Source organism: Oncorhynchus nerka, linkage group LG24 (assembly GCF_034236695.1).
Source record: "Oncorhynchus nerka isolate Pitt River linkage group LG24, Oner_Uvic_2.0, whole genome shotgun sequence".
Taxonomy (NCBI): domain Eukaryota; kingdom Metazoa; phylum Chordata; class Actinopteri; order Salmoniformes; family Salmonidae; genus Oncorhynchus; species Oncorhynchus nerka.
In genome coordinates, this window is record NC_088419.1 from 61,661,278 (window position 1) to 61,686,320 (window position 25,043).

At 47.9% G+C, this 25,043-nt stretch overlaps 1 protein-coding gene across 1 annotated transcript in view; it reads right to left on the reverse strand.

Annotated features, from left to right (window-relative positions):
* The window catches only part of trabd2b (TraB domain containing 2B), a 104,602-nt gene that overhangs the window by 29,215 nt on the left and 50,344 nt on the right, over positions 1-25,043 (reverse strand). The window contains exon 3 of the mRNA XM_065009035.1: positions 13,117-13,263. Within this exon, the coding sequence (XP_064865107.1) occupies positions 13,117-13,263 (147 nt within the window). The remainder of the gene's footprint in view (positions 1-13,116; positions 13,264-25,043) is intronic.

Sequence of the window (25,043 nt, forward strand, 5' to 3'; positions counted from 1 at the left end):
TGTGTGTGTGTGTGTGTGTGTGTGTGTGTGTGAGAATGTGTGAGAATGTGTGAGAATGTGTGAGAATGTGTGTGTGTGTGTGTGTGTGTGTGTGTGTGTGTGTGTGTGTGTGTGTGTGTGTGTGTGTGTGTGTGTGTGTGTGTGTGTGTGAGAATGTGTGAGAATGTGTGAGAATGTGTGAGAATGTGTGTTTAATTGCGGTTTGATTGATTTACAGCTGACAGCGTCCTGGCTGTAGTCAGCTCTTGGCCGGCTCAGAAGGCTAGGCAGGCCGTTAATCTGCAGGGATGATTAGAGGTCCTGGGGGAATCGGAGTGGAGTGGGAGGGAGTCTGGCGTTTAGAGGGGGGCCTCAAGGGCCACCTTTACAGGGGTAGGCTGAGGATCCTGCTCTGCTCTATTATACAGCTGCACACACACATACACACCAGGGCCAGGCTGCAGACTGCACCTGAGCCCCACTATACTGCTCTCAGGGAGTATCCTGTTCAGTTTCCTACAGCTCTGAGGTCAAAGTGTTTGTTAGGAACAAGTTCCTCTCCACTTCCTGACCAGGGCTACTCTCCCCAGTGGAGATGGAGGGAGCGAGGGGAGAGGGGAAAAGAAGAGAGAGATGGAGAAAGACAGGAAGGGGTTATCAGGAAAATAGTTCAGAGGGTACAGGGGTGTGTGTGTGTGTGTGTGTGTGTGTGTGTGTGTGTGTGTGTGTGTGTGTGTGTGTGTGTGTGTGTGTGTGTGTGTGTGTGTTGTCTCTTGGGGCTTTGAAGTGATTGCCTCGAGGGCCCTGAACTGTACTGTATGATGTGGACACCTGTAGCTGCTGATCACAGCCTGTGTCTGATTGCAACTTGCTCTCTCAGTCTCAAGTCAGAATTAGACAAATTTCGAAGTTGTTGCAAACGTCACATTTCAAACTGTTTAAGGATAAGTTGAGGCATTAACTCTGTATTTTTAAGTTTAGGGTTAAGTTTAGGCATTAACTCAGAAAAGTTAAGGTTATGCATTAACTCTGAATAGTTAAGGTAAGGGTTAAGGTTTGGGATAGGCTTAAAATGCTGGATTCAAAATTGCAACCTTTGGAACCTTCAGAGGCAGATGTTTACTCTCATCTGCATCCCCGTCAACAACACCCTAGCAAAACCCAAACCTACTTGAAGGTAACCGCGCTCACTGCTGCCCCTAGTGGCCAGTTTTCTACATCATCTCCCGACGTCCTCAAACATTTTAAGGTTCCCAAGTGGCGCAGCGGTCTAAGGCACTGCATCTCAGTGATAGAGGCGTCACTATAGACCCTGGTTTGATACTGGGCTGTATCACAACCAGCTGTGATCGGGAGTTCCATAGGGCGGTGCACAATTGGCCCAGTGTTGTTCGGGTTAGGGGAGGGGTAAGCCTTCATTGTAAAATAAGATGGATGTTGAATACTGACTTGTATCACGGGTGACCTGGCTGCTGATTGAGCTGCAGCACTAAATGTGATGAAAAGGACTGGACAGCTGCATGAAAAGCATCTAATTACATAGGTATGTGTGAGTGATGAGCTGCACTGTTAGCATCAATAGTCTCTAGCCATTAAAAACTGATGGTCCACAAATCTAATTGAATCTGAACAACCCTTTAACTGTAACAGAATATGGAAAAATATGACCTTGGCATCCCATAATCTGAACCATCAATTTATACACTTTAGGTTTGTTCACAGACTGTATTTAACACCAAGGAAACATCTTACGATGAAATTGGCCTCAACTCCTAAGTGTTCACTGTGTCCCCTAAATCAGGTAGGCACATTCCTTTACAGTGGGGCAAAAAAGTATTTAGTCAGCCACCAATTGTGCAAGTTCTCCCACTTAAAAAGATGAGAGAGGCCTGTAATTTTCATCATAGGTACACTTCAAATATGACAGACAAAATGAGAAAAACGAATCCAGAAAATCACATTGTGTCACGAGTCCGACCGAGGGTGTTTCCCCTTCCCGGGCGGGTGGCGCTCGGCGGTCGTCATCACCGGCCTATTAGCTGCCACTGATTGTTTTTCCTCCCCCTCCTTGTATGTTTAGTGGTAGCACCTGTTCATGTTTAATTAGTTTGTCTTTATTAGACAGCCGGCCCGCCTGGTTGTTGTGCGGGATTATTTCATTGGAAACCTTCGGCTCTGTTGTAAGAGGTACGTGCTTAGTCGTGATTTTTTCCATTGTACTTTTTCCCCTGTGTTTGGGAACATTACTTTTGTGAGCACCCTGTGTTGCGTTGGTGCTAGTAAAAGACGCACAGCATTGAACTCTGTCTCCTGCATTTGACTCCACACCCACGACACCCGGAGCATTACAGAATCCCGCACCACTGATTTATGGAGTCAGCAGGAGCAGCAGCCAACCCTCTCCCATCGATAGAGGAACGGGTTCTCCACCACACCACCGTCCTCCATCGGATCGGATCCGCGATGGATCAAGTGATGGAGAGAATGGACCGATGGGAATAGAGTGGTCTCCTCTCTCCACCTTCGGCACCCACGATTCCGGACTCCCCATCTCCCGACTCCAGCACCCTCCGTCTGACGCTACCGAGGGCTTATGATGGAGCGGCGGCGGGTTGCCAGGGGTTTCTGCTTCAGCTGGAGCTATACCTGGCCACCATCAGACCCACTCCCTCAGGAGCAGAGAGGGTGAGTGTCCTCATCTCCTGCCTCACGGGTCGTGCTCTGGAGTGGGCGAACGCAGTCTGGAATGGCCCAGACTCAGCGCGGGAGCACTACACAGAGTTTTCCTGCCGCTTCCGTGCCGTGTTTGATCACCCTCTAGACGGCCGAGCGGTGGGAGAACGACTATTTCATCTCAGGCAGGAGAAGAGGAGCGCCCAGGATTACGCGCTGGAGTTCCGGACCTTGGCAGCCGGATCTGGGTGGAACGACAGGGCCCTTATGGACCACTACAGGTGTAGTCTCCGAGAGGACGTCCGCCGGGAGTTAGCGTGTCGGGACACCACTCTGTCACTGGATCAGCTGATCGACATGTCCATTCGACTGGATAATCTGCTGGCTGCCCGCGGGCGTTCAGAGAGGGTTCTGTGCGTTCCACCACCCAGCCCCTCCGCTCCCATTCCCATGGAGTTGGGAGGGGCTACGCCGAGGGGTACCGGAGGAGGTGGCCTTCCCTGCACCAACTGTGGTCGGAGAGGGCACACGTCTGATCGGTGCTGGGGGGGTCCGTCTGGGAGTAGAGATGGCAGGCGGAACGCTTCTCGGTCACCCCAGGTGAGTCAGCATCAAACTCACCCAGAACCCCTTGTTGGCCATATGTTTGTCTTAATCTCTTTCCTTCACTTTTTTCCCTCTTCCCAGCATAGGGCGCTAGTCGATTCAGGCGCAGCTGGGAACTTTATGGATCGCGGACTCGCCCTTAGGTTAGGGGTTCCGCTGGTGCCGATAGATTCTCCTTTCCCCGTGCACTCCCTAGATAGCCGGCCATTAGGGTCAGGGATGGTCGGGGAGACCACGGTCCCACTGGACATGGTGACGCAGGGGAATCATAGGGAGCGTATCAGTTTTTTTATTTTTGATTCGCCTGCGTTTCCAGTGGTACTGGGGACTCCCTGGCTGGCCTGGCACAATCCTAAAATTTCGTGGAGACAGGGGGTTCTCCAGGGGTGGTCAGAGGAGTGTTCTGGAAGGTGTTTGGGAGTTTCCATCGGTGCCACGTCGGTGGAGAGTCCAGACCAGGGTTCCACGGTGTGCATTCCCCCCGAGTATGCCGATTTGGCAATCGCTTTCAGTAAAGTGAAAGCGACTAAATTACCACCTTATCGACCGGGAAGGGATTGTACGATAGATCTCCAGGTGGACGCTGCGCTTCCCAAGAGTCACGTGTACCCGTTGTCCCAGGAGGAAACGTTGGCAATGGAGACATATGTCACGGAGTCGCTGGGACAGGGGGTACATTCGGCCCTCCATTTCACCCGTCTCCTCGAGTTTCTTTTTGTGAGGAAAAAGGAGGGAGGTTTGCGTCCGTGTATCGATTATAGAGGTCTAAACGCCATCACAGTGGGGTATAGTTACCCTCTACCTCTCATCGCTACGGCGGTGGAATCGTTCCACGGAGCGCAGTTCTTCACAAAACTGGATCTCAGGAGCGCGGAATCGTTCCACGGAGCGCAGTTCTTCACACCGGAGGTTTACGCGCGTATGCGGAAAACCGCATTTAGTACTACATCCGGCCACTATGAGTACCTCGTCATGCCGTATGGGTTAAAGAATGCTCCAGACGTTTTCCAATCCTTTGTAGACGAGATTCTCAGGGACCTGTGCGGGCAGGGAGTGGTTGTTTATATCGATGACATTCTGATCTACTCGGCCACTCACACCGCGCATGTGTCTCTGGTGCGCAAGGTGCTTGGTAGACTGCTGGAGCATGACCTATACGTCAAGGCTGAGAAATGCGTGTTCTCTAAACGAGCCGTCTCTTTTCTGGGATATCGCATTTCCACCTCGGGGGTGGTGATGGAGGGTGACCGCATTAGGGCCGTGCGTGGCCGACTCCAACCATGGTAAAGGAGGTGCAGCGGTTTTGGGTTTTGCCAACTACTACCGGAGGTTTATCCGGGGTTTTGGCCAGATAGCGGCTCCCATTACCTCACTGCTGAAGGGGGCCCGGTGCGGTTGCAGTGGTCAGCAGAGGCGGACAGAGCATTCAACAAGTTGAAGGCGCTGTTCACTGATGCGCCCGTGTTGGCGCATCCGGACCCCTCTCTAGCATTCATAGTGGAGGTGGACGCGTCCGAGGCTGGGGTGGGTGCCGTGCTATCACAGCGCTCGGGTACGCCACCAAAACTCCGCCCCTGCGCTTTCTTCTCAAGGAAGCTCAGCCCAGCGGAGCGTAACTATGATGTGGGGGACCGGGAGTTGCTAGCGGTGGTTAGAGCTCTGAAGGTGTGGAGACACTGGCTTGAGGGGGCTAAGCACCCTTTTCTCATCTGGACCGACCACCAGAATCTGGAGTATATTCGGGCAGCTAGGAGACTTAACCCACGTCAGGCAAGGTGGGCCATATTCTTCACCCGGTTCCGGTTTACTTTGTCTTATAGACCGGGCTCCCAGAACGTGAAGGCTGACGCACTGTCCCGCCTTTATGACACCGAGGCTGGGTCCACCGAACCTACTCCCATCCTTCCCGCCTCAAAGCTGGTAGCCCCAGTGGTATGGGAGGTGGACTCGGACATCGAGCGGGCGTTACGGGCTGAACCCGCGCCTCCTCAGTGTCCAGCGGGGCGAAGGTACGTGCCACTTGGTGTTCGGGACAAACTGATTCGGTGGGCTCACGTCCTACCCTCCTCGGGTCACCCTGGGGTGACGAGGACAGTGGGGAGCCTTCAGGGAGGTATTGGTGGCCTACGTTGGTTAAGGGCGTTAAGGGTTATGTCTCCTCTTGCTCAGTGTGCGCTCAGAGTAAGGCTCCTAGGCACCTTCCTAGAGGAAGCTACAACCCCTCCCCGTTCCACAGCGGCCATGGTCACATCTGTCCATAGATTTCCTGACCGATCTCCCGCTGTCTCAGGGGAACACCGCGGTTCTAGTGATTGTGGATCGGTTTTCTAAGTCCTGCCGTCTCCTCCCGTTGCCCGGTATCCCTACAGCCCTGCAGACTGCGGAGGCATTATTTACCCATGTCTTTCGGCACTACGGGGTGCCGGAGGACATCGTTTCTGATCGGGGCCCCCAATTCACGTCTCGGGTATGGAGAGCGTTCATGGAACGCTTGGGGGTCTCTGTCAGCCTGACCTCCGGTTATCACCCGAGAGTAATGGGCAGGTGGAGAGAATGAACCAGGAGGTGGGTAGGTTTCTGCGGTCGTATTGCCAGGATCGGCCAGGGGAGTGGGCACGATACATTCCTTGGGCTGAAATGGCTCAGAACTCACTACGCCACTCCTCTACTAACGTGTCCCCTTTTCAGTGTGTGTTGGGGTACCAGCCGGTCCTGGCACCATGGCATCCGAGCCAGACCGAGGCTCCTGCGGTGGAGGAATGGGTACAGCGCTCCAAGGAGACCTGGAGGGCCGTCCAGGAATCTCTACGACAAGCGAGTGGACGGCAGAAGAGGAGTGCTGACCGCCACCGCAGTGAGGCCCCCGTGTTTGTACCGGGGGACAGGGTCTGGCTCTCGACCCGAAACCTACCTCTCCGCTTGCCCTGCCGGAAGCTGGGTCCGCAGTGTGTAGGGCCCTTTAAAGTCCTGAGGAGAATAAACGAGGTGTGTTATCGATTACAACTCCCTTCCTATTATCGTATTAACCCCTCGTTTCATGTGTCTCTCCTCAGGCCGGTGGTAGCTGGTCCCCTGCAGGACAGTGGGGTACCGGAGGTCCCTCCCCCCCCTCTGGACATCGAGGGGACCCCGGCGTACACGATCTGGGCCATTCTGGACTCAAGACGCCGGGTGAGGGGCCTGCAGTACCTCGTGGACTGGGAGGGGTACGGTCCGGAGGAGAGGTGCTGGGTACCGGTGAGGGACATCTTGGACCCATCCATGTTGAGGGATTTCCATCGCCTCCATCCGGATCGCCCTGCACCTCGTCCTCCGGGGCGACCTCGAGGCCGGTGTCGCGCGCTGCGGGAGCCGCGCGTCAGGGGGGTTACTGTCACGAGTCCGACCGAGGGTGTTTCCCCTTCCCGGGCGGGTGGCGCTCGGCGGTCGTCATCACCGGCCTATTAGCTGCCACTGATTGTTTTTCCTCCCCCTCCTTGTATGTTTAGTGGTAGCACCTGTTCATGTTTAATTAGTTTGTCTTTATTAGACAGCCGGCCCGCCTGGTTGTTGTGCGGGATTATTTCATTGTAAACCTTCGGCTCTGTTGTAAGAGGTACGTGCTTAGTCGTGATTTTTTCCATTGTACTTTTTCCCCTGTGTTTGGGAACATTACTTTTGTGAGCACCCTGTGTTGCGTTGGTGCTAGTAAAAGACGCACAGCATTGAACTCTGTCTCCTGCATTTGACTCCACACCCACGACATCCGGAGCATTACACATTGTAGGATTTTTAATGAATTTATTTGAAAATGATGGTGGAAAATAAGTATTTGGTCAATAACAAAAGTTTATCTCAATACTTTGTTATATACCCTTTGTTGGCAATGACAGAGGTCAAACGTTTTCTGTAAGTCTTCACAAGGTTTTCACACACTGTTGCTGGTATTTTGGACCATTCCTCCATGCAGATCTCCTCTAGAGCAGTGATGTATTGGGGCTGTTGCTGGGCAACACGGACTTTCAACTCCCTCCAAAGATTTTCTATGGGTTTGAGATCTGGAGACTGGCTAGGCCACGCCAGGACCTTGAAATGCTTCTTACGAAGCCACTCCTTCGTTGCCTGGGCGGTGTGTTTGGGTTCATTGTCATGCTGAAAGACCCAGCCACGTTTCATCTTCAATGCCCTTGCTGATGGAAGGAGGTTTTCACTCAAAATCTCACGATACATGGCCTCATTCATTCTTTCCTTTAAACGGATCAGTCGTCCTGGTCCCTTTGCAGAAAAACAGCCCCAAAGCATGATGTTTCCACCCCCATGCTTCACAGTAGGTATGGTGTTCTTTGGATGCAACTCAGCATTCTTTGTCCTCCAAACACGACGAGTTGAGTTTTTACCAAAAAGTTATATTTTGGTTTCATCTGACCATATGACATTCTCCCAATCTTCTTCTGGATCATCCAAATGCTCTCTAGCAAACTTCAGACGGGCCTGGACATGTACTGGCTTAAGCAGGGGGACACATCTGGCACTGCAGGATTTGAGTCCCTGGCGGCATAGTGTGTTACTGATGGTAGGCTTTGTTACTTTGGTCCCAGCTCTCTGCAGGTCATTCACTAGGTCCCCCCCGTGTGGTTCTGGGATTTGTGATCATTTTGACCCCACGGGGTGAGATCTTGCGTGGAGCCCCAGATCGAGGGAGATTATCAGTGATCTTGTATGTGTTCCATTTCCTAATATTTGCTCCCACAGTTGATTTCTTCAAACCAAGCTGCTTACCTATTGCAGATTCAGTCTTCCCAGCCTGGTGCAGGTCTACAATTTCGTTTCTGGTGTCCTTTGACAGCTCTTTGGTCTTGGCCATAGTGGAGTTTGGAGTGTGACTGTTTGAGGTTGTGGACAGGTGTATTTTATACTGATAACAAGTTCAAACAGGTGCCATTAATACAGGTAACAAGTGGAGGACAGAGGAGCCTCTTAAAGAAGAAGTTGCAGGTCTGTGAGAGCCAGAAATCTTGCTTGTTTGTTATTGACCAAAATATCGACGGGCTGTAGTGGAGCAGGTTGAGAGCTTCAAGTCCCTTGGTATCCACATCACCAACGAACTGTCATGGTCCAAACACACCAAGACAGTCATGAAGAGGGCACGACAACGCCTATTCCAAACACACCAAAACATTAAGAAGAGGGCACGACAACACCTATTCCCCCTCAGAAGACTAAAAAGACTTGGCATGGGTCCTCAGATACTCAAAAGGTTTTACCTCTGTACCATCGAGAGCATCCTGACTGGTTGCATCACCACCTGGTATGGCAACTGCTCAGCCTCTGACCACAAGGCACTACAGAGGGTAGTGCATACGGCCCAGTACAACACTGGGGCCAAGCTTCGTGCCATCCAGGACCTCTATATCAGGCGGTGTCAGAGGAAGGCTCTAAAAATGTACTCCAGCCACCCTAGTCATAGACTGTTCCCCTTGCTACCACACGGCAAGCAGTACCGGAACACCAAGTCTAGGTCCAAAAGGCTTCTTAACAGCTTCTACCCCAAGCCATAATACTCCTGAACAGCTAATCAAATGGCCACTGGACTATTTGCATTGACCCCCGCCCCCATTTCTACACTGCTGCTACTCTCTGTTTATTATCTATGCATAGTCATTTAACCTCTACCTACATGTACATATTACCTCAATTACCTCGACTACCCGCACATTGACTCTGACCAGTACCCTCTATATATATATAACCTTGCTACTGTTATTTTATGTTGCTCTTTAATTCTTTGTTATTTTTGTTTTTTCTTCATTTTTTCATTTTTATTTGTATTTATTTATTGTTTACTTCAGTTTATTTAGTAAATACTTTCTTAAAACGTATTTTTTCTTAAAATTACATTTTTGGTGAAGGGCTTGTAAGTAAGCATTTCACTGTAAGGTTTACACCTGTTGTATTCAGCGAATGTGACAAATAAAATTTGATTTGATTTCGATTTTTGATAAAAATTTTTGGCAGGCAGCACTGATGCAAAAAATATGTTCTCTTAGATGGCAATCACCTCACTCTCCCCCAATTCACCAGTTGATACAGTTACTCTTGAACTTTTAGGGATAGAAATTCGGATGAATGACGTGCCCAAAGAAGCTAGGATATGCATATAATTAGATAGATTAGAAACACTCTGAAGTTTCTAAAACTGTTAAAATAATGGCTGTGAGTATAACAGAACTGATATGGCAGCCAAAAACCCGAGGAGAATCCATCCTGAATTATTCATTTAAATGCTTGTTTATGGGAGAGTCAAAGGAATACCTCCCAGATTGCAGTTCCTATGGCTTCCACTAGATATCAACAGTCTTCAGAAAGAGTTTCAGGCTTATTTTTTGAAAAATGACTTAGTAATTGTTGTTTTCCAGGTGGCTCTCATTTTGAATGTAATCTTGTGGCGCGCACCTCATTATTTATCTCCGGTATTGAACATATTACATTCCGTCTTAAATTTTATCGTTTATTTACATATTAGGGTACCTGAGTATTGATTAGAAACGTTGTTTGACTTGTTTGGACGAAGTTTATTGGTAACTTTTGGGATTCCTTTGTATGCATGTTGCACGAGTGGAATGGGTGGATTACTGAATCAAACGTGCCAACTAAACGGACTTTGTAGGGATATAAAGAAAGACTTTATCAAACAAAATTACCATTTGTTGTGTAGCTGGGACCCTTGGGATTGCAAACAGATGAAGGTCTTCAAAGGTAAGTGATTTATTTTATCGCTATTTTTGACTTTTGTGACACCTCTGCTGGTTTGGAAAATGTTTAATGCTTTTGTGTGTGGGGCGCTGTCCTCAGATAATCACATGGTATGCTTTCGACCTAATGTCTTTTTGAAATCTGACAATGCGATTGGATTAACAAGAAGTTATGCTTTTAAAGGATGTAAGACACTTGTATGTTCGTGAATGTTTAATATTATGATTTTTGTATTTTGAATTTCGTGCTCTGCAATTTCACCGGATGTTGTCGAGGTGGGGCGCTAGTGTCCTGTCAGTGTTGCCAACTCCTCAGTAAGGAAAGTAGCTATTGGCTGTCCTAAAAGTCACTAGAAGTCGCTAAATGACATCATCACCTAATTTGCATAATTGGCCATGTGCATGTAATTGTGATGGATGCTGTAGGAGAAAGGAATAAAGTCGTGGGAGAGACAAAACGTGAGTAAAAAACACCCTAAATATGTTTAGAACTACAAATGAGCAAGCTGCAGAGAGTGGCACACACAGCGAATAAGAACCAGATATTTGAGGCCATACTCCTCCTTCAGCACTTTATGGACCCCATTGTTAATCCCCGTCATAAGAGGCATTGTCAGTCCCTATCCCCGGGAGACAACGCTTCTCAAGGAAAGCCACAACAGCACGGGCTATAGATTTGGCATCTCCACCATCCAACTCAACAAGCCTCAGAAATGTTGATACAATTGTCTGCTTGGTGTCACTAAAGTACCTTATCACAACCCCTAGGTGCTTAGAAATACTTACATCCGTGGACTCATTGAGGAGGCTGAAACACTGGTCACCCACTTCTGCTACCAACTTTTTCAGAAAGTATGGTGCTAGAACGCCATTAATCATTTCTGTGCACTTTGTCCTGGGCATGTTGGAGTGGGTAGCAGCAGTGGAGTCTGAGAAAGCAGCTCTACATGCTTCTCCAATGTGATCACATGTCAGCATGGAACAGTGTTCAGCGATAGCTAATGCTATGGTGGCCTCAGTCTTTTTTGCAGAGTACATTTTTTAAACCATAAATGGCAGCTTATTTTGGGTGGAACTGTTATAAGTCCATATATCACAAACCCCCGAGGTGCCTTATTACTAATATAAACAGGTTACCAACGTAATTAGAGCAGTAAAAATAAGTGTTTTGTCATACCCGTGGTATACTGTCTGATATAACACAGCTGTCAGCCAATCAGTATTTAATACACTTGATATAAGAATGGGGGGTCGGGGGTTGAGACAGGTTAGGGGAATGGCATGGGGGTTGGGGGTGGAGACAGGTAAGGGGAATGGGATGGGGGTTGGGGTGGAGACAGGTTGGGGGAATGGGATGGGGGTCGGGGGTGGAGGCAGGTTGGGGGAATGGGATGGGGTGTCGGGGTGGAGGCAGGTTGGGGAATGGGATGGGGGTTGGGGGTGGAGACAGGTTGGGGGAATGGGATGGGGTGTCGGGGTGGAGGCAGGTTGGGGGAATGGGATGGGGGTCGGGGGTGGAGGCAGGTTGGGGGAATGGGATGGGGGTCGGGGTGGAGGCAGGTTGGGGGAATGGGATGGGAGGTCGGGGGTGGAGGCCCACTTTTTATTTAGCTTTTTCTTCCTGTTTATACTGAAGTAAGTAAAGACTTTGCAGTTATGCACTTACTGTAATGTTCTATTTTTTATTGAATGTTTCTTCTTCTGAGTGGCAGTCCACAGGTAAATAATGAATTGAAAATATATGGAATATGAAATTATTTAAGTGTAAATATTGTGCCTGTAACCACCCCCCAACCACCCTCTTTCTAAATACCCTTTCCCTCAAATCCTCCCTCTCTCCTCTTTTCTCCTGCCTCTTTCTTGCCCTGTCTCTTTCTTGCCCCCCCCTCTCTCTCTCTCTCTCTCTCTCTCTCTCTCTCTCTCTCTCTCTCTCTGCTCTGGTTAGCACTGGTGAGTCCTATGGGAGTGACTGGGCTAGAGAAGGAGAATCAGAGAAAAGTAAAGTAAAGAGAGTGAGGGGGGAGGCCCCAGCGGTTCTCTGATGAATGGTCAAAGGGAGGGGGTTAAGGGGGGGGGGGGTAACCACATGCAGATAACCTATCACAGGAAGGCCCATTAGCTGCACTCTATACTGGCTGCTCAGGAAATGAGAAATGACAGGGAAATATTTCCTCCCTTCCTCACTTCTGGTCGCGGCCCTGGCCGAGGCCTCCTCAAGCCTGCTCCCTTTGAACCTCCTAGTTGCGCTACACTCTCTGGTGGATAGGCTGAGGCTAGGACTGAGGAGGCCGTCTGCATTAACCTCTCCCCCCTGCGGCCCATCAGGCCCCAAGTAGATGAAGATGGAGCTGGGAGAGCATAGGAGCAGGGGATTACCATCCATTTATCAGGGAACACCTGCTACTCCGGAAGAGTTCATAAGGCCTGCCATAGATCAGCTCGGCCAGGCACCGCCATCAACCATTAGATGGTTATAGCATGTGGTATGGAATGTTAATTATGTGTTATTATTATATAAAGAACCAAGGCTAACTGGACTGATTTAGTGGAGGGACGATGTAGACAACTGTAGGAGGCATGGTCTTTAGGGGCCCAGGATATAGAAGATAATGTCTTATTGCATCATTTGTCTGGACCTAATAATACACCTGTGAAGGTAACGTGATTGTAATATGCTGAATTGACCCTAGTTCAGACTCCTAAACAGTGCTTATATTATGGCCAGTGATAATCATGTGTGTAGTCGTGACAACATATACATACAGTATTTTTGACTGTTGAAATATGATCATACTGTAGCTGGTATGAGTATTTTTTTATTTAACTAGGCCAGTTAAGAACAAATTCATATTTACAATGACGGCCTAGGAACAGTGGGTTAACTGCCTTGTTCAGGGGCAGAACGACAGATTTTTACCTTGTCAGCTTTGGGATTCGATCTAGCAACCTTTTGGTTACTGGCCCAACGCTCTAACCACTAGGCTACCTGCCACCCCAAAACCATAGTGTGTGGTCACAGTAGGTCAGAGCTTGATGGTATGGTGTGACCAAAAGCCTGTATCTTCAGGACCACGATGGAATAACACGGCTTTAGCCCCACTGGGTCTTCTAGCCCTGGTGGACGTACCTGTGAAGTGTCATGGTTGAAGATGATGGAGCTGAGGTCTCCACAGTTATAGTGTGTGATGAGGTCCTCTGTGGTGAAGGAGCCCTGCAGACTGCCTGCTCTCACACTCTCATGCTGCAGCAGGGTCTGGTTCAGAGCAAACAGCACCTGCAGAGGGAGGAGGGAGGAACTGTTAGGGACTTCACCGTGTGGAACAATGAGAGCATAACAGCACTACTGGAAGCCTCCCTGTATTATGACTCACACTAACACAAGCATACAAGCACACACATACTGCACTGTACTGTACTGTATGATGTATAGTTTACAGAAGCTTATTTCTATTAGTTTCCTAATGTTGCCCATCAAGTGCAAACTGGCTGCAGGTAAAAAAAGACCACAAGACGGATGGCAGAGCTCCAGTGTCTCCACCCCTCTCCTCTCTCAGGGAAATAGAAGGGAGATCTGAAAAGACAGAGAGTGCCCCTTTAAAAATAGCTCTCTCAGGGCCTTAACAAGGTAAATTTACAGCCCCCATTAAAATAAAAAGTAAACCCTCTTCAGAGATAATTTATGGCGTGCAGCAGCCAGCGGGCCCAGCGACACTGCAGCTGTCCCAGACACCAGGGGTTAACCCTCCCAGCTCCCGCCCCCTCACTCCCACACCCACCTCTGACTGGCCTGGCAGCCCCCAGCCAGCTGTCAATCAGGGATAAGTGTTCTGACAGGAGCGCTAGGTGGAGGGTGCGAGGGAGAGAGTGGTTTACTCAGAGTACAGGGGGTTGAGTTTCAGGCTATCTCAGATTCCGCCCACTGACACATTCATATCCTATGATGGTGCGGTCAGTTGATTTGCACCCTTGATTACGTACGTATGTACAGTATGCATGTATACTGTATATCACCACTATTTACTTCTCCATCCAGCCCTTTATTCCTAATTGCCTCCAGCCTGGTCAGTAAAGAAAAGTGATGGCTATGGTAAATACTGGTGGTCGACAGCCCATCCGCATGATTTGTGTGTAGGCTTAAGGCATACAGCTGTGCAACTGATCTATCCCGAATTCAACACACTCTGAGTTATATGTAATAATTCACACAATTATGTTATGTTTTTGCAATCACTCATTGAACTGATAAATGCCTTATTGTATTGCCTTATTGAATGTTGCTTAAACTGTTAGTAACCTTAACAATGAGCTCAGCACACCCTAATCCCCTCTCTCTCTCTCTCTCTCTCTCTCTCTCTCTCTAGTTGGTGTAGTCTGAGGTCATTGTATTTGCTAACCAGTCTTCCAGGCAGTGCCTTAATAGGGTGCCTCTGTTCTAACGAGGGGAGAAAACACTGGAGAGCTGACAGCAGGGATGCCTCTCTCTCCCATTCCCTCTTCGTTCCTCCCTTCCTCCCTCCCTCAGTCCACTCTCTAACTTCTTCTCATCTTTCCCAATCGCACGCACCCTACCCCAGGACCTCACTCAGCCTCACACTGTAAGGAGAGAGGTGAGTAATCTTATTTATTTTATTAGACGTATTTCACAGAATCTATTTTCAGCTGAGAGCGCAGCGGCGTGCTGTCCTCCTGCCAAAGCGGTAATCCCAAAATGGGCCTTGATCAAACCTGTGGCCATAACGGCAAATATGCTTTCATTCCCGCTCCAGGACCCCCTGCCGGCTCCATAATGATAATACCTCATATATTTATTCCTATCTCACGTCTGCTTGCTTTATTGTCTTCATTTCCTTCCCCCCACGCCGGGTCACATTGGAGGGTGATGCCTGGCGAGCTCAGGCACATATGTGCGTTGGCGTTGCCCAAGCCCTTGACCTACACGGCTCTATGCCTGCCCAGGGCTTTGTACTGCTGCCAAGAGCAATGCCAGAGCAGGCCCTGGGTAGAAAGAGGGCTGAGGTTCGGGCTGGGGTAGGGAGCACCAGCCCCTCTGTACTGCTGCCAGTGCTGTGACTTTCCTTAAATACAGAAAACTGCACCAGACACTCTGGACCTGGTGGAGGAAGAGGGAAGGAATGAGGAAGGGGGTGGAGGGAGTTTTGGAAAGGGTGCTGTGAGTGGTGAGGTGTGGTAAGTCAATATTGTTCTCACACTGCGGAGACTGTACATCTCTGTGCTGTTGCCATAGCGCCTTCGCTGTGATGTGTTGAATGAGTGTGTGTGTGTGCGTGCGTGTGTGCGTGTGTGTGTGTGTGTGTGTGTGGAGGCTCCTCAGCAGAGGAAGGGGAGGACCATTGTCCTCAATGAATTTAAAAAAAAAATGTAAATGTTAAACATAAAACTTTTTTTTTAGATAAACAATACTAAATATATTAATGTCACCAAATAATTTATTTGAACACTGTTTTGCAATGATTGTCTACAGTAGCCTCAACAGCACTCTATAGGGTTGTACCATTGTCACGTTCACTGTCTTCAAACTCCCTGTCATACATGAGCCAAGGCACAGCGTGCATGTAATTCCACATCTTTAATCGGAGTGAAACCTTCACAAAAAACAGGTAAACAGAAACCAAACGTGACGCAACCATGGTGCACAGAAAATAAATAGTTACCCACAAAAGGCTGCCTAAGTATGATTCCCAATCAGAGACAACGATAGCCTCTGATTGGGAACCATACCCCCCTAACAAAGAAACAGAAAAACTAGAATGCCCACCCAAATCACACCCTGACCTAACCAAATAGAGAAATAAAAAGGCTCTCTAAGGTCAGGGCGTGATAACCATAGTGTAGTGTAGGCAGAGGACAGCTAGCTTCCGTCCTCCTCTGGTTACATTGACTTCAATACAAAACCTAGGAGGCTCATGGTTCTCACCCCCTTTCATAGACTTACACAGTAATTATGACAACATCCAGTGGATGACCTCCAACCTATCAGAGCTCTTGCAGCATGATCTGACATGTTGTCCACCCAATCAAAGGATCAGAGAAATAATCTAGTACTGAAAGCATAAGCTACAGCTAGCTAGCACTGCAGTGGATAAAATGTGGTGAGTAGTTGACTCAAAGAGAGAGAAAGACAATAGTTGAACAGTTTTTAACAAATTATTTATTTTTAAATGAAGGAGAAGCAAGAGAGAGAGCAAGAGAGAGCTTCATAAAGTATTTAGACCCCTTGACTTTTTCCACATTTTGTTACATTACAGCCTTATTCTAAAATTGATTAAATAAAAAAATAAAAACTTCAGCAATCTACACGCAATACCCCATATTGACAAGGTTAATTATTTTTAATTTTTTTACATTTCAGCAAATGTATTAAAAATAAAAAACAAAAATACCTTTACCATTGATCATCCTTGAGATGTTTATACAACTTGATTGGAGTCCACCTGTGGCAAATTCAATTGATTGGACATGACTTGGAAAGGCACACACCTGTCTTTATAAGGTCCCACAGTTGACAGTGCATGTCAGAGCAAACACCAAGCCATGAGGTCCAAGGAATTGTCCGTAGAGGTCTGAGACAGAATTGTGTTGAGGCACAGATCTGGGGAAGTTTACCAAAACATTTCTGCAGCATTGTATATGGAAGAAGTTTGGAACCACCAAGACTCTTCCTAGAGCTGGCCGCCCAGCCAAACTGAGCAGTCAGGGGAGAAGGGCCTTGGTCAGGGAGGGGACCAAGAACCTGATGGTCACTCTGACAGAGCTCCTCTGTGGAGATGGGAGAACCTTCAAGAAGGACAACCATCTCTGCAACACTCCACCAATCAGGCCTTTATGGTAGTGGCCAGACAGAAGCCACTCCTCAGTAAACGACACATGACAGCCTACTTGGAGGTTGCCAAAAGCACCGAAAGACTCTCAGACCATGAGAATCAAGATTCTCTGGTCTGATAAAACCAAGATTGAACTGTTTGGCCTGAATGCCAAGCGACACGCCTGGAGGAAAACTGTCACCATCCCTACGGTGAAGCATTGCTGTGGGGAAGATTTTCAGTGGCAGGGACTCAGAGACTAGTCAGGATCGAGGGAAAGATGAAAGGAGCAAAGTACTGAGGGATCCTAGATGAAAACCTGCTCCAGAGCGCTCAGGACCTCAGACTGGGGTGAAGGTTCACCTTCCAACAGGACAACGACCCTTAGCATACAGCCAAGCCAATGCAGAAGTGGCTTCGGGACAAGTCTCTGAATGTCCTTGAGTGGCCCAGACAGAGCCCGGACTTGAACCCGATCGAACATCTCTGGATAGACCTGAAAATAGCTGTGCAGCAACGCTCCCCATCCAACCTGACAGAGCTTGAGAGGATCTGCAGAGAAGAATGGGAGGAACTCCCCAAATACAAGTGTGCCAAGCTTGTAGCGACATACCCAAGCAGACACTATGCTGTAATCGCTGCCAAAGGTGCTTCCACAAAGTACTGAGTAAAGGGTCTGAATACTTATGTAAATGTAATATTTTTTATAAATTAGCAAACATTTCTAAAAATCTGTTTTTGCTTTGTCATTATGGGGTATTGTGTGTAGATTGATGAGAAGAAGAAAAAAACGATTTAATCAATTTTAAAATGAGGCTGTAATGCTACTAGACGTTTCCACTTCACAATAACAGCACAGTTGACCAGCTCTAGCAGGGCATAAACTTGACGAACTGACTAGTTGGAAAGGTGGCATCCTATGACGGTGCCACGTTGAACGTCACTGAGCTCTTCAGTATGGGCCATTCTCCTGTCAAAGGTTATCTACAGAGATTGCATGGCTGTGTGCTCAATTTTATACACCTGTCAGCAACGGTGTGGGTGAAATAGCCGAATCCACTGATTTGAATGGGTGTCCACATACTTTTGTCGTGTAGTGTATGTCGTCAAATCTATTTCACAGGCTAGGTTGTAGCAACCTCATGATGGGTATAGGAAAAATTAGAGTATCATGTAGAGCCTAAACCTATCAATGATTCATTGTGCTGGTTGAATGGAATAGGAATGACAGTCATTCAATATGTTCTAAAAGAATTAAGGCCATGCTCATAAAAAAAAAGAATTGTCCTCCCTAGTCTTAAACGGAATCGATCCCCACTGGTGTGTGTGTGTGTGTGTGTGTGTGTGTGTGTGTGTGTGTGTGTGTGTGTGTGTGTGTGTGTGTGTTGTGTGTGTGTGAGTGTTGACAGACAGAGTGGCTGTCCTTCAGATGAAAAAAGCCTGTGGGCTCTCCTCCGTGGCCAACGTGAGTAAAACATTTAAACGTGTTAACCCTCACAAGGTTGCCGGCCCAGACGGCATCCCTAGCTGCGTCCTCAGAGCATGTGCAGACCAGCTGGCTGGTGTGTTTACAGACATATTCAATCAATCCCTATCCCAGTCTGCTGTGCTCACATGCTTCAAGGTGGCCACCATTGTTCCTATTCCCAAGAAAGTAAAGGTAACTGAACTAAATGACTATCGCCCTGTAGCACTCACTTTTGTCATCAAGAAGTGCTTTGAGAGACTAATCAAGAATCACATCACCTTCACCCTACCTGATACCCTAGACCCACTCCAATTTGCTTACCGCCCCAATAGGTCCACAGACGATGCAATCGCTGTCAGACTGCACACTGCCCTGTCCCAAGAGGACAAGAGGAATACCTGTGTAAGAATGCTGTTCATTGACTACACCTCAGCATTTAACACCATAGTGCCCTCTAAACTAGTCATTAAGCTTGAGACCCTGGGTCTCGACCCCACCCTGTGCAACTGGGTCCTGGACTCTCTGACGGGCCGCCCCCAGGTGGTGAGGGTAGGAAACAACATCTCCACCCCGCTGATCCTCAACACTGAGGCCCCACAAGGGTGCGTTCTCAGCCCTGTCCTGTACTCCCTGTTCACCCATAACTGCGTGGCCATGCACGCTTCCAACTCAATCATCAAGTTTGCAGACGACACTACAGTGGTAAGCTTGATAACCAACAATGACGAGACAGCCTACAGGGGGAGGAGGTGAGGGCTCTCAGAATGTGGTGTCAGGACAAATAACCTCTCACTCAACATCAACAAAACAAAGGAGATGATTGTGAACTTCAGGAAACAGCAGAAGGAGCACCCCCCTATCCACATCAACGGGACAGTAGTGGAGAAGGTGGGAAGTTTTAAGTTCCTCGGCGTACACATCACGGACAAACTGAAATAGTCCACCAACACAGACAGCGTGGTGAAGAAGGCGCAACAGTGCCTCTTCAACCTCAGGAGGCTGATGAAATTTGCCACCTGAAACACTCACTAACTTTTACAGATGCACAATCGAGAGCATCCTGTCGGGCTGTATCACCGCCTGGTATGACAAATGATCCGTCCACAACCGCAAGGCTCTCCAGAGGGTAGTGCGGTCTGCACAATGCATCACCGGGGGCAAACTACCTGCCCTCCAGGACACCTACACCACTCTATGTCACAGGAAGGCCAGAAAGATCATCAAGGACAACAACCACCCGAGCCACTGCCTGTTCACCCCACTATCATCCAGAAGGTGAGGTCAGTGCAGGTGCATCAAAGCTGGGACAGAGAGACTGAAAAACAGCTTCTATCTCAAGGCCATCAGACTGTTAAACAGACATCACTAACATAGAGTAGCTGCTGCCAACATACAGACTCAAATCTCTGGCCACTTTAATAAATGTAATAAATGGATTCAATAAAGGTGTCACTCGTCACTTAAAAAACGTTACTTTAATAATTCCTACATATCCTACATTACTCATCTCATATGTATATACTGTATCCTATACCATCTACTGCATCTTGCCTATGCCGCACGGCCATGGCTCATCCATATATGTATATGTACATTTGTGTGTATAAGGTAGTTGTTGTGAATTTGTTTGATTACTTGTTAGATATTACTGCACTGTCGGAACTAGAAGCACAAGCATTTACCTACACTCGCATTAACATCTGCTAACCATGTGTATGTGACAAATACAATCTGATTAAATTAGATTTGATTTCTCTCTCTCTGCCTAAGGGACAGGTTGTCACAGGTTAGACCCCTGACATCACAGACATCACAGTACCGTGCAGAAGTGGGTGGTGATTATCGCATGTGATTTATCAACACACGTCACTTCACACAGGTTACGCATCACAATGCCTTCGTGAGAACCTCAAATGATCATTTAGGAAAGATTGCATAAAGATCCAAGCTGGAAAGTGCTCCACGCTGACAGTCTTGGAACGTCAGCATTCCAAAATTTCATTAGTGGTCTGTGGAAAGAAAGAGAGATAGAAAAAAACGAGAGCACGTTAACATTCTTTTCCAAAAAGGAGAAGGAGCAGAAAACCCCCACATTTATCAACACGTGTGTGTGCATAGAAGCAATTGACCTTGAAGTGTATTAGACTCTGGCTGTTTGTTAGCATTAGTGTTCCTGGTTTTCCCTCTGAGACTTTTATGCTGTTATAACATGTAACGAGTAGGTGCTGTTGACAAGGTGTTGGACAGCTCGCTTATGTCAACTACCTCACTCCTCTCACTCCCTTTCCTCCCCAACTCTCTTTCTTTCTCTCTCTTTCTCTCTCATTCACTCTTTGAAAATAGGTGTTAAAACTCACTCTTTTTCCTACTCTCTCTCTCTCTCTCTCTCTCCCTCTCTCTCTCTCTCTCTCACTCTCTTTCTCTCTCTCTCTTTTTCTCCACTGAGACTGAGGAATGGGGCACCCTTCTACCCCCTCAAAGTACATCGAGAGAACAAAATAAATGAAGAGTGAAATAAAGAGAGAAAGAGAGAGGTAGAGAATGTTAAACAAATAAGGTCAGGTTCTAATGAAACATGTGTTATGCAGATGGGGGGGTATTTCCTCTGGAGGAGTGGTCAGGGTAGGGAGGCATCATTACTGGAGGTGGGCACTGGGTCTAATGTTGGATAGGCACAGGTGCATGAGAAGCATGGAGAGGTCTGCCAGCATCAGGCAAGAGATCTGAGAAGTATTTGAAGAAGTCTGCTCACAGATATTTAATCACCACTGATCAAGATACATAGAGAAACAGCTTAAGGTATTGTTCCTCTCCACTGCCTGCCTCCCCCTGGGAGCTCCTAGAGGTGGTTGTGTTTCATCAGCAGACCCCGGACCCCTAACCCAGGGACACGCTCGGCTGGGCTCCGCTGGGAAGGCACGGGGCTTAGCCCAAAGGGAATGGGATTCATAGTGGCCTGGGAACACGGGGGTGAAAGTGGCTGTAATTAACATCCAGAGTTAACTAGGGTTGGGAATCATCATACACACACTCTGCTGAGTGGCTCCGCTACGGGGGATACTATAGGTTTTGTGAGTGTGTGATCTCGTTGAAGCGTGCAAGCATGTGTGCGTGTCTGTGTGTGTGTGCGCATAGCCGCGGGAAGATGTTTGGGGGTGAAAGTGCAGATGTTGTTTTTGCCCCGCGGTACAGACGGCTATATCAGTCAGCTAATACAGGACTATTAAATGCCCAGGCCACTGCTTTTGTGAAATAACCTATGTATTCACAGCACCCTCAGCGCCCCTACTTCCTGCGGGTATGTGTGTGCGTTCATGCTTGTGCGTGCCTGAGAGAACCTGTGCATCGCTGCCTATGAAAAGACACCAAGTCACAATCCTCTAAACTCCCCTAAACTCCCACCGTCTACTGTCTGATCACAGAAGTCTGAAAAGTATACATTTCCTCTTTTCACCTAATATCTTTATAGTGTCTGCTTGATGCCTGTTTGAATGTCATACTGACCATGTCATTATTGCTCTTTCAAAAGCAACGTCGTCTGATCTTTTACATCCAGTCTAAAACACACCTTGAATACATTACTGTAGGAAATGGAGATCGTGACGCAGAAGAACACTTCAAAGTTGTCTGTACAATCTCTGCTGGTAGTAGCTTCACCATAGTCTCCAACAGTTTTATCAGCTATCCCTCATACATGGTCTTTTTTCTAGGTAACCCGGTAACCTGTCAGTGCTATAAAACATAACAATGCTTTCAAATGTGATTTCCAACTTCTGAGAATTGCCTAAATATTTTTACAACCCCTTGGCGCCTCTTTTGTGTAACTTTCGCTTATTCGAAGGTAAGCAATGCCTTCAGCTGATCACATCTGGCAATAGCAACAGCCGGGTCCCTTACACAGTCTTTACCCTGGTTAATACCCACTCTAGACATGCAAGCACACACACGCACGCACACACACACACACACACACACACACACACACACACACACACACACACACACACACACACACACACACACACACACACACACACACACACAATAAAACTATTGTCCCTTGAAGACATCCTTTCTGGTTTTGACTTTCCCTATCTCTCTATCTTTCTTCTTCCCACTCTATCCCTCCTGCTCTCTCTCTCTCACCCTTCTGTCTCTCTCAGCCCAGGAAATCCAGGGATTACCTGGGGACAATCCCAGTGGCAGTAGCCTGGTGCTCCCAGCTTCTACAGAAAGCCTCCCTCTTCTCTCTTTCCTCCCCTCTCCCGCCCCCTTCCTCCTCCCTCTCTTCTCTCTTCCCTCCCCTCTCTCTCCCAACCCAGGGGCTCCGGTGATGGACTCTGCAGGACCATCTCAGCATGGCGGGGGGACAAATCTCCTCATCCTTTTCTCTTATCCCCCCTTTCTGACCTCCTCCCTTGGTCAATCTCTGTCTCCTAGCCTCCACTCTTTGCTCTCCTTCAGTCCCCATCTCTCTCAGTCCAAACCCTGGCCTTGGCTCCAAAGCCCCTCTCCCTAGCCCCCAGCCCAGTAAATAAGAACATGTGGGGGGATCGACCCGGCTCTCTTTACACTTGTCCACAAACAAACCCTGCTGTTTGATTTAGCAGCCCAAATACAACACCATTCATCCATTCCTTCCCGCCTGAACATTTTGAAAACAATAAAGTATCATTTGAGCTGGAGAACAGCTGCCTCTTCACTGTGAATACCCAGGAATGGGGTGAGAAAATGAGAAAGACAGAGTGGGCGGAATTAAATAAGAAAGAAGGGGTGAAATAGTGCTCGATCTTACTGTCTTTCAGCACTGCTGGGTGTTGAGGTAAGGGGTGGGGGTGTAGAGAAAGGAGCAGAGGAACATAGCAGTATCGTTGTTAGGTCACAGAAAGACCTGACCTGTGTAAGCCAGCAGCCCACAGCCTACAGACAGGCCTGTACTGTGAGCACCAACACATTCTGCATATAGCTCCTCTTTTCCCAGGGAATGATCTTATTGAATCCCATGGGCTTCATCGGCCTCCATTATGATGTGTGATGCTATCAGAACCAGATGAGTGGACTCATTCCTTAGTCAGAAAGACCGGGGAGACTCCTGCATGTATAAAACATACAGCTCCAACCAAGGGGCCACTTTTCTCTTATCTTGCAGTCTGCTTTGGTTCATTTAATAGCTTTAGACAGTGTAATTCCCTAAGAATGATTTGTATTTCTGCAATGTCCCATTCTAAGGTCCTGCTGAAACATGAGAGTAGCACATAATCTGGTGTATGATTGAAGATAAATTGTGCCATGGCCAGAAAACTAACGCAGATTCAGGGGATATGAGCAGCAGTGTGGGGGTAGGACCAGTCCCTTCGCAAGACTTAATTCCTCCGAGGTTGTGCTGAGTGGGTCCTGTCACCAGAGCTGTGTGTGTGTGAAGGCAGTGCCAGGTACAGCCCATCTCTCACACACAGCTCAGATGAAGTATGACGTGAAGTCCTCATGCCTCATACATCTGATCTTGGGCCTGTGTCAGTTCAGACTGACGTTACTGGAGCCTGCACTGATTGATAAGCGGCTCTCTCAATTTGCTCCATATTGCCTGGGTAGTGTACAGGACTATGGCATGGTATAGCATTTAAATAACTGCAGCATTTCCATATAAAAGGAGCATGATTGAAAGGCTATTATGTATGAGTTAATGTCTGTGTGTAGTGCATGTGTGTCCATTTGTGAAGGGGGGTAAGAGTGAAACAGAGAGAGGGGGGATAGAGAGAGCGAAAGCCATGTGTTTATAGTTAGCAGGAGAGAAAGCCTCTGTGCTCTTCCCCTGCCCACCCCATCCCTCCATCCCCCTCTTCGATCAGGTCTGGAGCACAGCTGGCCCAGCATTGCCCTCCACCAGCCCAACTCTCCTCTCCTCACCCCTCCATCCAGACAGACCTCGATCCTCCACACAGTTATCAACAACATCACTCACCCTCTCTCTTCATTCCCCTCTCCTCTCCTTCTTCTTCCTCTGATTGGTTGCCTTCTCCCTCCCACCACCACCGTCTGTCTGAACCCTGTTTATTTTGCTTTCATCTTCTCTTCCTCCTTCCTGCATTCTGCTCCCACTCCTTTCTACATTACTTGTGTCTATGTGTGTGTATGTGTGTGTGTGTGCCACGCATGTATGTTATAGTGCGGTCAGTGTGTATTTGTGTGTGTGTGTGTGTTTGTGTGTTATGGTGCGTTCAGTGTGTGTTTGTGTGTTATGGTGCGGTCAGTGTGTATTTGTGTGTGTGTGTGTGCCACGCATGTATGTTATCGTGCGTTCAGTGTGTATTTGTGTGTGTGTGTGTGTGTGTTTATGTGTTATGGTGCGGTCAGTGTGTGTTTGTGTGTTATGGTGCGGTCAGTGTGTATTTGTGTGTTATGGTGCGTTCAGTGTGTATTTGTGTGTGTGTGTGTGTTTATGTGTTACTAAGGTGAATGCACCAATTTGTAAGTCGCTCTGGATAAGAGCGTCTGCTAAATGACTTAAATGTAAATGTAAATGGTGCGGTCAGTGTGTGTTTGTGTGTTATGGTGCGTTCAGTGTGTATTTGTGTGTTATGGTGCGTTCAGTGTGTATTTGTGTGTTATGGTGCGTTCAGTGTGTGTTTATGTGTTATGGTGCGTTCAGTGTGTATTTGTGTATGTGTGTGTTTATGTGTTATGGTGCGTTCAGTGTGTATTTGTGTGTGTGTGTGTGTGTTTATGTGTTATGGTGCGGTCAGTGTGTGTTTGTGTGTTATGGTG